Source organism: Chrysochloris asiatica, unplaced genomic scaffold (assembly GCF_000296735.1).
Source record: "Chrysochloris asiatica unplaced genomic scaffold, ChrAsi1.0 scaffold00031, whole genome shotgun sequence".
Taxonomy (NCBI): Eukaryota; Metazoa; Chordata; class Mammalia; order Afrosoricida; family Chrysochloridae; genus Chrysochloris; species Chrysochloris asiatica.
The window spans coordinates 8,262,454-8,275,665 of NW_006408549.1; the positions used below are offsets into that span (position 1 = coordinate 8,262,454).

Consider the following 13,212-nt stretch of genomic DNA (forward strand, 5'->3'; position numbering starts at 1 on the left):
AATTGTTAGGTAGGCCTAGGACTGGGCAGTGTTTCGTTCTGTTTTGCTATGAGTCGGTATGAGTCAGTACCAACTTGATGGCACCTAAAACAACAACAGTTGTGGAACAGACCATCAATTGCTCATATGCAAGTTCAGGTTGAAGCTGAAGAAAAATTTAAAAGTCCATGAAAACCAAAATATGACTTTGAGTGTATCCCACTTTGAATTTAGAAACCACCTCAAGAACAGATTTGATGCATTATACACTAATGACTGAAGACCAGCAGAGTTGTGTGATGAAGTCAAGAACATCATGAATGAAGAAAACATCACAAGATGGAAAGAATACAGAATCACTTATCAAAAAGAATTGATGTGCAAGAGGTAGCATATGATCAAGAACTGATAGTACTAAAATTCAAGCTGCACTGAAGGCATTACTGAAAAACAAGACTGCAGGAATTGATGGAATACAAACTGAAATGTTTCAATGAATGGATGCAGCAGTAGATGCGCACTTGTCTATGCCAAGAAATTTGGAAGACAGCTATCGGCCAATCAATAGGAAGAGATCTATATTTGGGCCTAATACAAACAAACTTGACACAACAAATATAGAAAATCATCAAACAATAATATCATTAATATCACATGTAAGTAAAATTTTGCTGAAGATACAAAATGTACGATTATAGCAGTATATTGTCAGGGAGCTGTCATAAATTTAAGCCAGATTCAGAAGAGGATGTGGAATGAGGGATACCATTGCTGACATCTTTACATGTGTCCTGGCTGAAAGCAGAGTACCAAAAAGACGTTTACTTGAAATTTTTGTGTTCATCTTTCCAATGCATTTTTTCATCATTTTACAACATATACAGGCCCTTGAAAAATTCTTTTGCACATTTTAAGACTAGGTAGATTTTACATAGTACATATTTTCCAAACTGTACTCATGTAATTCTATTGTAGAGGCTATCCAGATTAGTAGATATAGCACCTGTTCATTCTTTCCAATTTCTATATTGTTGTTGTTAAGTTCTGTAGAGTCAGTTCCAGCCCATGGTGACCCTGAACAGGGTTTCCAAGGCTGTAAATCTTTGTGGGAGCAGAAGGCCTCATCTTTCTCCCGCGGAGCAGCTGGTAGTTTTGAACTGCTGACCTTGCGGTTCGCAGTCCAATTAGTAACCACTACGCTACCAGAGCTCCTAATTTCTATATTACTGCTATATTATATAAATGTACTAGTTTACTTTTCATTCTTGTTTATGGAAACTAGTTTCTTTGTGTTTTTTTAAAAACTATAAATTGCTGTTCTAGTAGTTGTAGGTATCATTTTGGGCACGTGTATAAGAATTTTCCTAGAAGTTTATTGTTACTAGATATTTCCATATTGTTCATCCAAGTCCTTGTGCCAATTTATACTACTAAGTAGCTGTGTATAGTTACACTTGGGAGACTTACTTTTTACTGTTTATTACTACTACTTTTTTTATTGTTCCTGGATTTTCACATTGAATTTTATCTCTGTCTTCACAAAAGCTTTAGTGATATTGAGGGTCCGGTTCCAGACCACTGCAATAATGTGAATATCGCAGAATAAGCGAATCATACGAAGATTTTGGTTTCTCAGTGCATATGAAAGTTACGTTTACATTATATTATGGTCTATTAAGTGTGTAACAGCACTATGAAAGAGTCTGAAGTATTGCTAGAATTACCAAAATATGATAGACACATGAAGTTAGCACATGTCGTCGGAAAAATAATGCTGGTAGACTTGTTGATGCAGGATTGCCAGCAAGACTTTGAATTTGTCAAAAATCGCCATTTCTGTGTATCACAATACCGTGGAGTGCAATTAAACAATGTATGTCTATATTCTTATTCTTCGTTAAAGTATGAGAAATCAAAGGATCTTTTCGGTTTCTGGGACAAGTTTTTTTCTTCTTATTCTTTTCTTAATGTCATTTTCTTTTCCACCTCTTGCATTTTCACTGCACCTGTTCATCCAAATCCTGGAAAGGCTGCTTGCTGGAAGGTGCACAGGGGGGTGTATCCGTAGGGGGCAGCGTCCCCTACCGTCCTTCAACCTGTGTTTGTTTGCTTACTTCACACTCTGCCACCCAGAGGCCGTTGCGGCTAGTTCATGCACTAGAACAGGGTTTGGACCACTGGAGACCCCGTAGTCTACTTTTCTCCAGCCGTCGCCTCTCTTGGTACTTCGAGGGCACCCTTCGCCACCCTGGAGCGGGCGGGGCGATGACTGGTTGGGCGCTTTGTGGGGAAGCTGACGTTTGAGGCGCAAGCACGCAGGGCGCCGGAAGTACTTTCGTTTCTCCTTCTCCTGAGCCGCAGTCGCCCAGGTTGGAGCATTGCCCCGGAAGTCTTCCCCCTTCCCCCCTCCCCCTCCCGCGGCAAACATGGCTGTGGACTCGGCGATGGAGCTGCTATTTTTAGATACTTTTAAGCACCCGAGCGCTGAGGTAAGACTTAGCGACTTAATTCCGACCCTGCTTCTCGATTTGGGAATCTGTAAGAAAACCCAATCCGTTAGACGTGCCTGCACTTTTCCTTCTGCTGATTGTCGCTTTAATTCCTCGCCTACGTCTCCCTCCCCTCCCCACGCCACCTCCGACATGGGTGTGGGCACCACGTCTGAAGAAGAGTTGCCGCAGACACTCATTTCCCCGATCTAACTTAGGCTCCCTTGTCTTTGGTCGAGTTGGAGACCCTGCTTGCATTGTTTTTGGGTTTTTTTTTTTCCTTCCTGTCAGCTTTGGGCCTTCAGAAAGAACATGGTTCGCAGATTTAGGGATTTCGGACAGCTTGTATTTGACAGTAACGCAGAAGTCCGAGCACCTCACGTTAGGTTGGCGGTTCTTAGGACATTTCTGAGACTCGTCTCTCGGTCATTTTTCTAACGGGATTTATGAATCTCAGTTGTGAGGATTAGGATTGCGGCGTTTTCCAATTTGTTCCTACTGATTAATACCGTGTGAAGCGATCTGGCACTTTAGAACCTGCAATATTTCTACGGAATACCCCTTGTGTGGAGAATACGTACAACGAGGGGAGAAGTAAGAGAATTGTAGTCACACTATCACCTTAAAATAGACGTGTTGAGGTTTTGTGGGGTGGGTATTTTGAAACAACTGTTTGGGGCCAAACCAATTTTGAGTACCTTTGGGTGTAGGGCTGGCTCTGCAATATGTAAATATAGTGGACATCAGTAAACTAAGTCTTGGTGTGGCGCTGGATAAGCACTGTACTGCTAACCACAAGGCTGATGGTTTAAACCCACCAATCGCTCTTTGAAAACCCCCAACAGGGCCGCTGTGAGTCAGAACTGACTCGACAGCACACAACACCACCAGAACCAAAGATCCCTGTAAATTGTCCACAGACGACTGAAAAGTCCTTAGCGGAAAAAGAAACCCCCAAACTAACAAATCTTCCCTTTCATCAGAACTTAATTTAGAAAACTGTCTTTGTCTGGAGATTATTTCTTATCTTCTGCTTTTATCAACAGAGATTTTGTGTGCTTATCAAGATCCATAAGGATAGGTAGAGTCTCTTTCTTGTTCACAGCTATATCTCCAGTGCCTAGGACATTATTTTGCCTAATATAGGTGCTCACGAAATAGTTGCATGAAGACATTTTTTAAAATGTTCTTTCATTTATGAAATAATGGTAATAGTGGGTATATTTTAATGTTTTACTTCTTAAAATAAAGAGATTGCCAACCTTGATCTTTTTTGTTTTGTTTTGTTTTTTAATTAATTGATTTGTAGCCTCACATTTCATGGCGATCAATTAGCTCTGTTGTTCCAAGGCTATATTTTTTCTGTGTAGTTATAGCTAGGCTTTAGAAAACTCAAATTAGAGACCCTAGTGGAATTAGAGTAAACCTTCCATGTGTACAACAATTGAGAACACTTAAAAATGAACGAAAAACTTGATTAATCAATTTAGTAGTATTGGACTGTAGGAAAGTTGGTGTTCACTCATTTACTATAATCAGTTGGTGGTTTGAACTCTATTCAGTGACTGAAGGAGAAGGACCGGGTGGTCTACTTAAGTAAAGATTGGTGCTATTAGATGTTGTCAAGTCGGTTCTGACTCATAGCAGCTCTGTGCTCAACAGAATAAAACCCTACCCCCACCTGTGCCATTGTCACAGTTGTTGCTTCCATAAAGATTACTGCCAAAGAAACTCTGAGTCAAACTTACACATGAGCCAAAATCAAGTCAACCTAGCAAAAACTTATTCCTTCAGTTTGTTCTTAGGCAATGAGAATAATGTTGTTGTAGTTGTTAGGTGCTATCGAGTTGGTACCAACTCATAGCAACCCTGTGTACAACAGAATAAAACACTGCCTGGTCCTGGGCCAACCTCACAATTGTTGCCATGCTTGAGCCCATTGATACTACCACTTGGCCAATCCATCTCGTTGGGGGTCTTCCTCTTTTTCTTTGACCCTCCACCTTACCAAACATGATTTCCTTCTCTAGCGACTGGTCCCTCCTGATAATATGTCCAAAGTATGAGAGACAAAGTTTGGCCATCCTGGTCTCCAAGAAGCACTCTGGCTGTACTTCTTCCAACACAGCTCTGATGGTTCTTTTGGCAGCCCATGGCCCTTTCAATGTTCTCCTCCAACATCATAACTCAGAAGCATTAGTTCTTCTATGGTCTTCCTTATTTACTATATAGCTTTCTCATGCATAATGAAGTTACTGAAAATACCATGGCTTGGGTCAGGTGCACCTTAGTCCTTAAGCTGACATCTTTGCTCTTCAACGCTTTAAAAAGGACTTGTGCAGCAAATTTGCCTAATACAATTGTTGTTGTTATTAGGTGCCATCGAGTCAGTACCGACCCATAGCGACCTTATGCACAGCAGAACGAAACACTGCCCGATCCTGGGCCAACCTCACTACTGTTGCCACACTTGAGTCCATCGATGCTACATGGTTTGATTTCTTTACTGCTGCTTCCATGAGTGTTTTTGGTTGATTCAAGAGGAATGAAGTCCTTAGGACAAAGTAAATATCTTCTTCTGGGAGTGTTTGGGTTTGTTGATATTGTGTGCTGTCAAGTCTGTTCTGACTCATAGTGATCCTGTATAGGGTTTCTAGGAGTCCTGGTGTGGTGCTGTGAGTTAATGCGTTGGACTGCAAAGTCGGTTTGATCTGCAGGGCTGGCATTGCAAGCTCACCAGCCACTCCTCAGAAACCCTATACAGGCTCACTGTGGGTTGGAAATGACTCAACAGCACTTGACAACAACATAGAGTTTCTAAGAATGGCTGGTGGGTTTGAACTGCCAACCTTGCAGTTAGCAGTCCAGTACTTATCCTACCTATAACACCATCAAGGGCTCCTTAGATAAGTGTTAGAGCTTGTTTCAAAAGAAGAAACAAAACAAATCAAACATGCTCTTTGAGTCAATTCCAACTCATGGCAATCAAGTAGAACTGTTCCAATCAAGTAGAACTGTTATTATAATCTTTATGGAGACAGATTACCATGCCTTACTTTTGAAGTATTTGTGGGTGGATTTGAACCGCTAGCAAAGTTAGTAGTGCAGCATAAATCATTTGCACCACCCAGGGACCCAGTATTAGATTGTTACTGCTAGTGCCCAGTCCTCTGCCATCCTCACAATCTTTCCTATGTTTGAGCCCATTGTTGCGGCCATGTTGTTACTCCATCCAGCCTTTCAGGCTGAGGGGCTTGTCTTCTGGCACTATGTCAGTGTTCCACTGTTATTAATAAGATCTGATTTTGTAGAAAGTGGTAGAGCTCTGGTGGCATAGTGGGTTACATGTTACGCTGTTAACCATAAGGTCAGCACTTCAAATCCTCCAGTTGCTCTGGGAGAAAGATGAAATTTTATGCTCCCGTAAAGATTTACAGCCTCAGGAACCCTATACAGGTTTGCTAAGAGTTAGAACTGACTTGATGGCACGCAGTCACTACCACCACCAGGTAGATTTTTGAGCAGTCAAATTATATGATTAATAAATACATTAATTGATCAGTAATGCCTGAATGACTCCTGTGTGCCACTGTAGGATCAGCATTGGACTGCGAACCACAAGGTCAGCAGTTCATACCTACCAGCTGCACCTCAGAAACCCTACACAGGTTGCTGTGAGTCAGAACCGACTCCATGGCAGTTGAAAACAACAACATATGAAATGGTTTAGAAAAATACCTACAAGTGGCGAAATCGGAAAGGAAAAATGAGACCTAATGAAGGCTTGAGTGACTAGTTGGGTAGTAAAATTGTTAGCATTTATTGAATGCAATTGTGCCTGACACTGTTTTGATAATTTAAATCTATTATTTCTAATCCTTCCATCAAAGGAGCTCTAGTAGTGTGTTGGTTACGACTTGGGCTACTAACTTCAAGGTCAGCAGTTCAAAACTGCCAGCTGTTCCGCAGGAGAAAGATGAGGCTTTCTGCTCCTGTAAAGATTTACAGCCTCGGAAACCCTGTACAGGTCACTGTGAGTCGGAACCGACTCCATGGCACATAACCACCACCACCAATCCTTCCATCAACTTTGAAAGATAATTATCCTTATTTTATAGGTAAGGAAACAGAATGAGAAAGGTTGGATGACTTTCCTAAAGCATAGCTAAATTAAAACACACCAACAGACAATTTTCTGACTCTAAAGCAGTGCTGTGCTGTCCCAGGGGGACTAAGTAGTAGGGGAGAGATGCAAGATAAGTTTTGGATATAAAATTGACAGAATAGTAACTGATTGTCTGAGGAGAAAAAGTAAAAATGATAACTATAATTTTAGGGATTCAAGAACTGGTGTGGCTGTTGATAATAATAGAAATGTTAGGCAGTAGGCTTGAAGTGGATTTGATGGGAAGCAGGTAATTGTAGTTTGAGACTTGTCTGTGTATAGTGGTGTACCAGTGGTTTGCCTGATAGGAAGTTACTGTAACTATTATAACTGTCGCTTATGAAAAACAACCTTGAAGGTAAAGGTATAGCTTTAAAAGCAAAACAAAAACCCAAGGAGTTTGTAATCTAGTGGAGAATGTAAATTTAGAAAACCTGTTTTTGTTTTGTTTTGTTTTTACAGCAAAAAAGATAAAATTCAGGATCAGTATAAAGAAACTACAAATAGGATGAGGTCTGGGAGGGCTCCTGTTGCTTCCATGTCCCAAAAAGAGATGCTCTGTCTTCCCAGCACAGGAAGATAAATTCTAAGTTTCACAGGAATAGAATGGTGATAAATAAATTCTAAATTGTGTTTATGGTTTATACAAAGGAGGCTCCAAAAAGTTCATGCAAAAACAATTAAAAGGTAATTGAATTTTCCCATGAACTTTATGAAGTCCCCCTTGTATGTCACTTTTTTTTAAATTAAAAAATAAACTGTGGTTTTAGTAAATTTTAAATTTATTGTAGAAAAGTTAGAAAATATAGAAGTTCAAAAGCTTTCATTAGTCTCATTTATACAAACCACATCAAGAAGCCTTCACAAAGCTCATTGAAAAATTCCATTTTTCCACAAATTAATTGAAGCTCCCTCATATGTGTTTAAGTACATCTCCACATGACAGTGCTGATGCTATACAAACTGTTTTGTGGATTCATTTTTCATATTATAATGTGCTGTAAATTTCCAGAGTAAGGAAGTTTCATTTAAAAGTTATTATTATTATTTTGACTTTTGTTGTTAAGTGCTGTCGAGTCGTTTCCAACTTATAGCGACCCTTATAAGGTTTCCAAGGAGCAGCTGGTGAGCTTGAACCACCAACCTTGTGGTTCAAACAACTTTGCAGTCCAGCGCATTAGCCCACAACGCTACACCTGGACTCTAGGTAGTACATATTTGAGGTGCACATTCTGAACATACAAAGGGGATGCAATAAAAAGGAAGCCTTCTGTCTCCCAGCCATCTTTTTTGCCTTCCTAGAAGAACCACTAAGATAGGCTTCTTACATCTTCTTTCAGAGGTACTCTGTGATATTTTTGAAACTAAATTATTTAATATAGCTTTATTTCTTGAATATTCCTTTACAGAGTGGAATTTCTGAGGTAAAATAAAGTCTGAAGCGAATGACTGACTTTAGAAAATACTATTTCATTTTAAAGTTTCTTTAAGAAACCAGTTTGAAATTCATCTCAACAGAAGTGGTAATAGAAGTAGTACGAGTAGATGAGATAGCTAAGGAAGCCAGTGGAAAGAGCAAAGAAGATAGTTGCAGTGATAAAAGAGGAAGGAGTGGGAGACAGCTATACCTTTAGGCACAATGACTCCTTTATGGCTAGGTAAATGGCTCAGTTAAGAGTACTGGAATCTGACCTATTCTAAACATTCCTGTTACCTCCCAAGTCACAATCCCCCCACCCCCACCCCACCCCACTCCCTACCCCCTGATTTATGGGAGAGTGTGAGAAATAAAAGTGGCAATTATAAATCTGCTTGAAGAGGGGCTTTGAGAGGCACCTATTCACACTTGGGATCTGGCTCAGCTTTCAAGAGAAAGTCAGTATCAAAAGGGTTGGGTTAGAGGGGTGTGTGAGGGTTCAAGCAGAGAGATCAGTATGAGTGAAGAGATGAAGATGAGAAAGTATGATATGTTGGGGGTATACATTTGGAATGATGAGAACAGGTCAGATCGTAAAGTGTCTTGAAAAGCTTGCTTAGCTTTTTAATGAACACTAAGGAGCCCTACGGTGTCGCTATAGGTTGGAACTGACTCGACAGCATTTAACAACAACAAGGAGCGCTAATGAACACTGGAGTGGTGCTATAGGATCAGCACTAGACTGTGAACCACAGTGCCGGCAGTTCGAACCCACCAGCTGCTCCTCAGAAACCCTATACAGGGTCGCTATGTGTCAGTCGACTTGATGATACTTAACAACAACAAGGAGCAAAGGGAAGTCCTCGTGTGGTGCTGTATGATAGCACTGAATTTCAAGATTGGTTCGAATCATAAGATCGGCAGTTCAAACTTACCAGCCACTCTTTGGAAACCCTATACATGGTCGCTATGAACTAACTGTATTTGTATGTTAGAAAAATCACACTGCACTAGAAGATGACAAGAGGGACAAGAAAGAAGCATAAGACCAGTTAGGATCTTGTTAGGATACAGACTAGAGAGTATAGTGTCCAGAACTAGGTAAGAGACAGATGGAAATAGATTTGAGAGAGTCAGAGATTTAGTCGTTAGGATTTGATGTTTGAATGGGTGAATAGGTTAGTTGAAAGCCAATGAGAAGCCAAGGAAGGATGGTACTGCTTTCTGTCTGGGGTATTGTGCAGATGTGGTGCCTTCACTGATGAAGTTATTGTGCCATCACGTTGGTTCTGACTTACAGAGGTTTGAACTGCCAACCTGTGATGAGTAGTCCAGTGCTTATCCTACAACGCTACACCAGAACGCCTTCACTGGTGTAGTAAAGTTCAATTTTGGACTTGTTGAGTTTGTGGGGCCCCAGGGGACATCTAAGTGGAGATGCCCATTTAAAGGCTAGACAGTAGCATCTATATAAGTGAATTTTTATAATTGTCTGCCAGTAATTGAAGAAACATTTTGGCTGTGTTCTGTTCTCCCCTCCATTTTACTCTCTAGTTACAGTGAACTATGCTTGCAATCTCCTGAAACTTCCAAGTTTTTATTTATTAGGATTCTTTTGTGCATGCTTCTTCCTTTGCATAGAAAGCTCTTCCTATTCTTACTCTTCCATTGATTTTTATTTTCCTTTATTTGAGCTCAAGTGCTACTTCCCCTGATACTCCTCTTATTCCCCCACAAATGCTTGCCTGCAATCATGAGTGGGTAAATACCCCTTCTTTGTATTTTCATACCAACCTATGTGGGTCTGTATCATAACAATTGATCTATTTGTGTGCCACAGTAGAAGGGTGTGTCCCTTCCTGACAGAAGAGTTTGTCTTTTCATTGTATGGACCTAGCATACCCTGTTGTTAAGTGCTGTCAAGTCATTACAACTCATAGAGACCCTGTATATAGTTTCTGAGAAGCAGCTGGTAGGTTGGAACCACCTATCTTGCGGTTAGCAGACCAGTGCCTATCCTGATGTTGTTGTGTTAAGTGCTGTCTAGTCAGTTCTGACCCATAGCGACCCTGTGTAGGGTTTCCAAGGAGATGCTGGTGAGCTTGAACCACCAACCTTGCAGTTCAAATGGCTTTGCAGTCTGACTCATTAACCCACAGCACCACACCAGCACCACTTATGGTATGCTTTTTATTTTTATGATAAGCTTTTAGTTTGTGTGTTTTGTTTTTTTTTTTTAATTGTAGAGGATTACTGATTACCTAAATGACTTTCCTAGATCTCTTGAGATAATTGTTGTTGTTGAGTACTATTGAGTTGTTTTCGACCCATTGCAACCCTGTATAGGGATTCCGAGGAGCAGCTGGTCAGTTTGAACTGCTGACCTTTACGGTCCATATCCAACTTACTATTTTGCAGCACCACACCAGGGCTACAAGTGGTATATAAATTTAGTGAATTGAGCTAATTTTATTTTAGATTCACAATTCTTTATAAATTCAGAAACCCTAGATTGTCAGATCCGCCCTGAATTCATTTGGCCACAAAACCACTACCTGATCTGAACTGATGTGATGCTAGTTACAGTTTTGGTATGAATGCGTACAGCTATAGAAATACTGCTCATGTTTTGGTGACAAGGTACTTCCTCAGAAACTACTGGGGATGTTAAATAGTATTCAGTGTTTGTAGAGTATCGCCTTTCTAAAAGTTTGGAAATTCAATTCTGATAGATCTCTGCCTGCCTCCAGAGGTTTTGGATAAAGGACTTTGTGGCCCAGTGTTGTACTAAGTAAAACAGCAAGGAGGCAGATACATGGCAGAAAGTGTTATCTATAGCCACACGGACAAGGACTTCTTGTTGTTAAATGCAAGAGTCTGTTCCAACTCATAGCATCTCTGTATAGGGTTTCCGAGGAACAGCTGGTAAGTTTGAACTGCTGACCTTGAGGTTCAAACCAACCTGGTGGTCGAGTGCATATCCTGTGGCATCACACCAGGACTCCAAAGGAAAGATTTTACTAGAAGCATTTTATCACTTGTTATTTTTCAAACAGTTAGTTACATAGCATTATGAGTAATATAATGATATAAGGAGCTCTGTTGGCGCTGTGAATTAGACCTTGGGCTGCCAACAATAAGTTTTGTGGTTCAAAGCCACCAGCTGCTCTGAGTGAAAAAAATGAGGTAGTTTGCTCCTATAAAGATATACAGTCTTGGAGACCCTTCATAGAGTTGCTGTGAGTCAGAAGCAACTCAGTGGCAGTTGGTCTGATTTGGTTTCATGATGATGTTGTTGTTGTTAAGTGATAGTGGTGGTGGTGGTGTGCCATGGACTCAGTTCCAACTCATAGCGACCCTTTACAGGGTTTCTGAGGTTGTAAATCTTTACAGGAGCAGAAAGCCTCATCTTTCTCCCATGGAACAGCTGGTAGTTTCCAACTGCTGACCTTGAGGTTGGCAGCCCGACTCGTAACCAGTACGCTAGGGAGTCTAAAATAATTTGTGACATTCTGAATGAAAACTTTGTGACATTCTAAATCGAATATGAGGACATTGTGACTAGAGAAATATGTTTCACCTGCAGTCTGCTGCTTCCCTTTTTTTTTCTTCTTTTTTATAGCAGAGTTCTCATATAGATGTGGTTCGTTTTCCATGTGTGGTTTATATCAATGAAGTCCGAGTCATACCCCCAGGAGTAAGAGCCCACAGTAGCCTGCCTGACAGTAGAGCATATGGGTAAGCCAACTCTTTTTTTAATTTTTGAATAAAGATTGTCTAGAAAAATTTTCTTAAATGCAGAAATTAATGTTTTACAACTCTATTTAATTGTGGTTCTGTTGTATTATAAGAAATGGCAAGTTTTCATAGCAGCATACATAATGTGTATGCCATCATAAACCAGAAAGTTGGAAAGAGTATGTATTTGATCTTAATATATCTTAAGTGGATTTTTAGCTTGTAGCATAGGTTATGTACTAGCACCATATTTCATTGTATGCTTGATACGTATAGCTTAGTTTCTATTACAGAAAGGAATTAAGCCAGATACTTAATGGTGAGTTTAGAATCAAAGTTAAGGGTTTATTCTAAAAACTATTTGGCTAACTATAGAAATAGATATTAAATCTTTAAAGTGCCATTAAAAGTAACAGTGCAAGCTTTTGGTATTTCTAAAGAAGGATCACTATAATTGACTACAGTTTTTGTTTGTTTATGTTTAAGAAAATAATGATGCATGTTGTCCTTTGCATTTCTTTTGGCCAGAGAAGGTATACTAACTATCTGTGTAACAGATTGTAGCACACTTAGCAACATAAAAGAGTAACATTTATTTTCTTTTACCATTTCTGAAGGTCAGGAATCCAAGAGTGTCTTAACTGGGTCAGATTCTCAAACATGATATTATAGTGAAGATACAGGCTGGAGCTATATCTCAGAAGATTATGCTGGGGCTAGAGGATTTATCTTGGAAGCTCACTCACATCCTGTTGGAATAGACTTCCCTTTGTAGGAGGTCCTTTCATGGGGTTGCTTAGGTCATAACATAGCTACCTCCAGAGTGAATCATCCGAGAATGAAAGAGCAAGCCCAAGTTGGAAGCCATAGCCAGTGTGGTTTATAACAAAATATTGGAAGTGTTTAAGAAAATACTTCCACTTTTACTATGTTCTATTGGTCACACATGGAATCCTGGTGTGGCGCTGCAGGTTAAAGTACTGAACTGTGAGGTCGGCAGTTCAAGCTCACCACCCGCTTCTTAGAAACCCTATACAAGGTTGCTATGAGTTGGAACCAACTTGACAGCACTTAACAACAACAATTGGTCATACATACTGATGAAGATAAAAGACTATAGCTTTAAGTATGGATTGCACCTCAGTATAAAGAAAACAGAAATCCTTACAACTGGACCAATAAATGATGTCATGATAAATGGAGCAAAGATTGAAATTGCCAAGAAAACCAGTTAATACCATTATTAATCAAATTCGCACATCAACTCCTAAAGCCAGTGATGATGAAATTGAATTCTACGGCTCCACAGCACATAACAACAGCAACAACAACCAACTTCTTCCATCTGAAATTGACCAAGCATGCAATCAAGATGCATTGAGCCCATGGATAAGGACATAGCCACAGAGGACTAGAGCTGAGAG

General features: G+C 40.1%; 1 protein-coding gene across 1 annotated transcript in view; it reads left to right on the forward strand.

Moving 5' to 3' along the window:
• The first annotated feature begins 2,405 nt into the window (after window positions 1-2,405).
• The window catches only part of KIAA1429 (KIAA1429 ortholog), a 59,308-nt gene continuing 48,501 nt past the window's right edge, over window positions 2,406-13,212 (forward strand). The window contains exons 1-2 of the mRNA XM_006859214.1: window positions 2,406-2,468; window positions 11,673-11,788. Coding sequence (XP_006859276.1) covers window positions 2,406-2,468; window positions 11,673-11,788 — 179 coding nt within the window. The remainder of the gene's footprint in view (window positions 2,469-11,672; window positions 11,789-13,212) is intronic.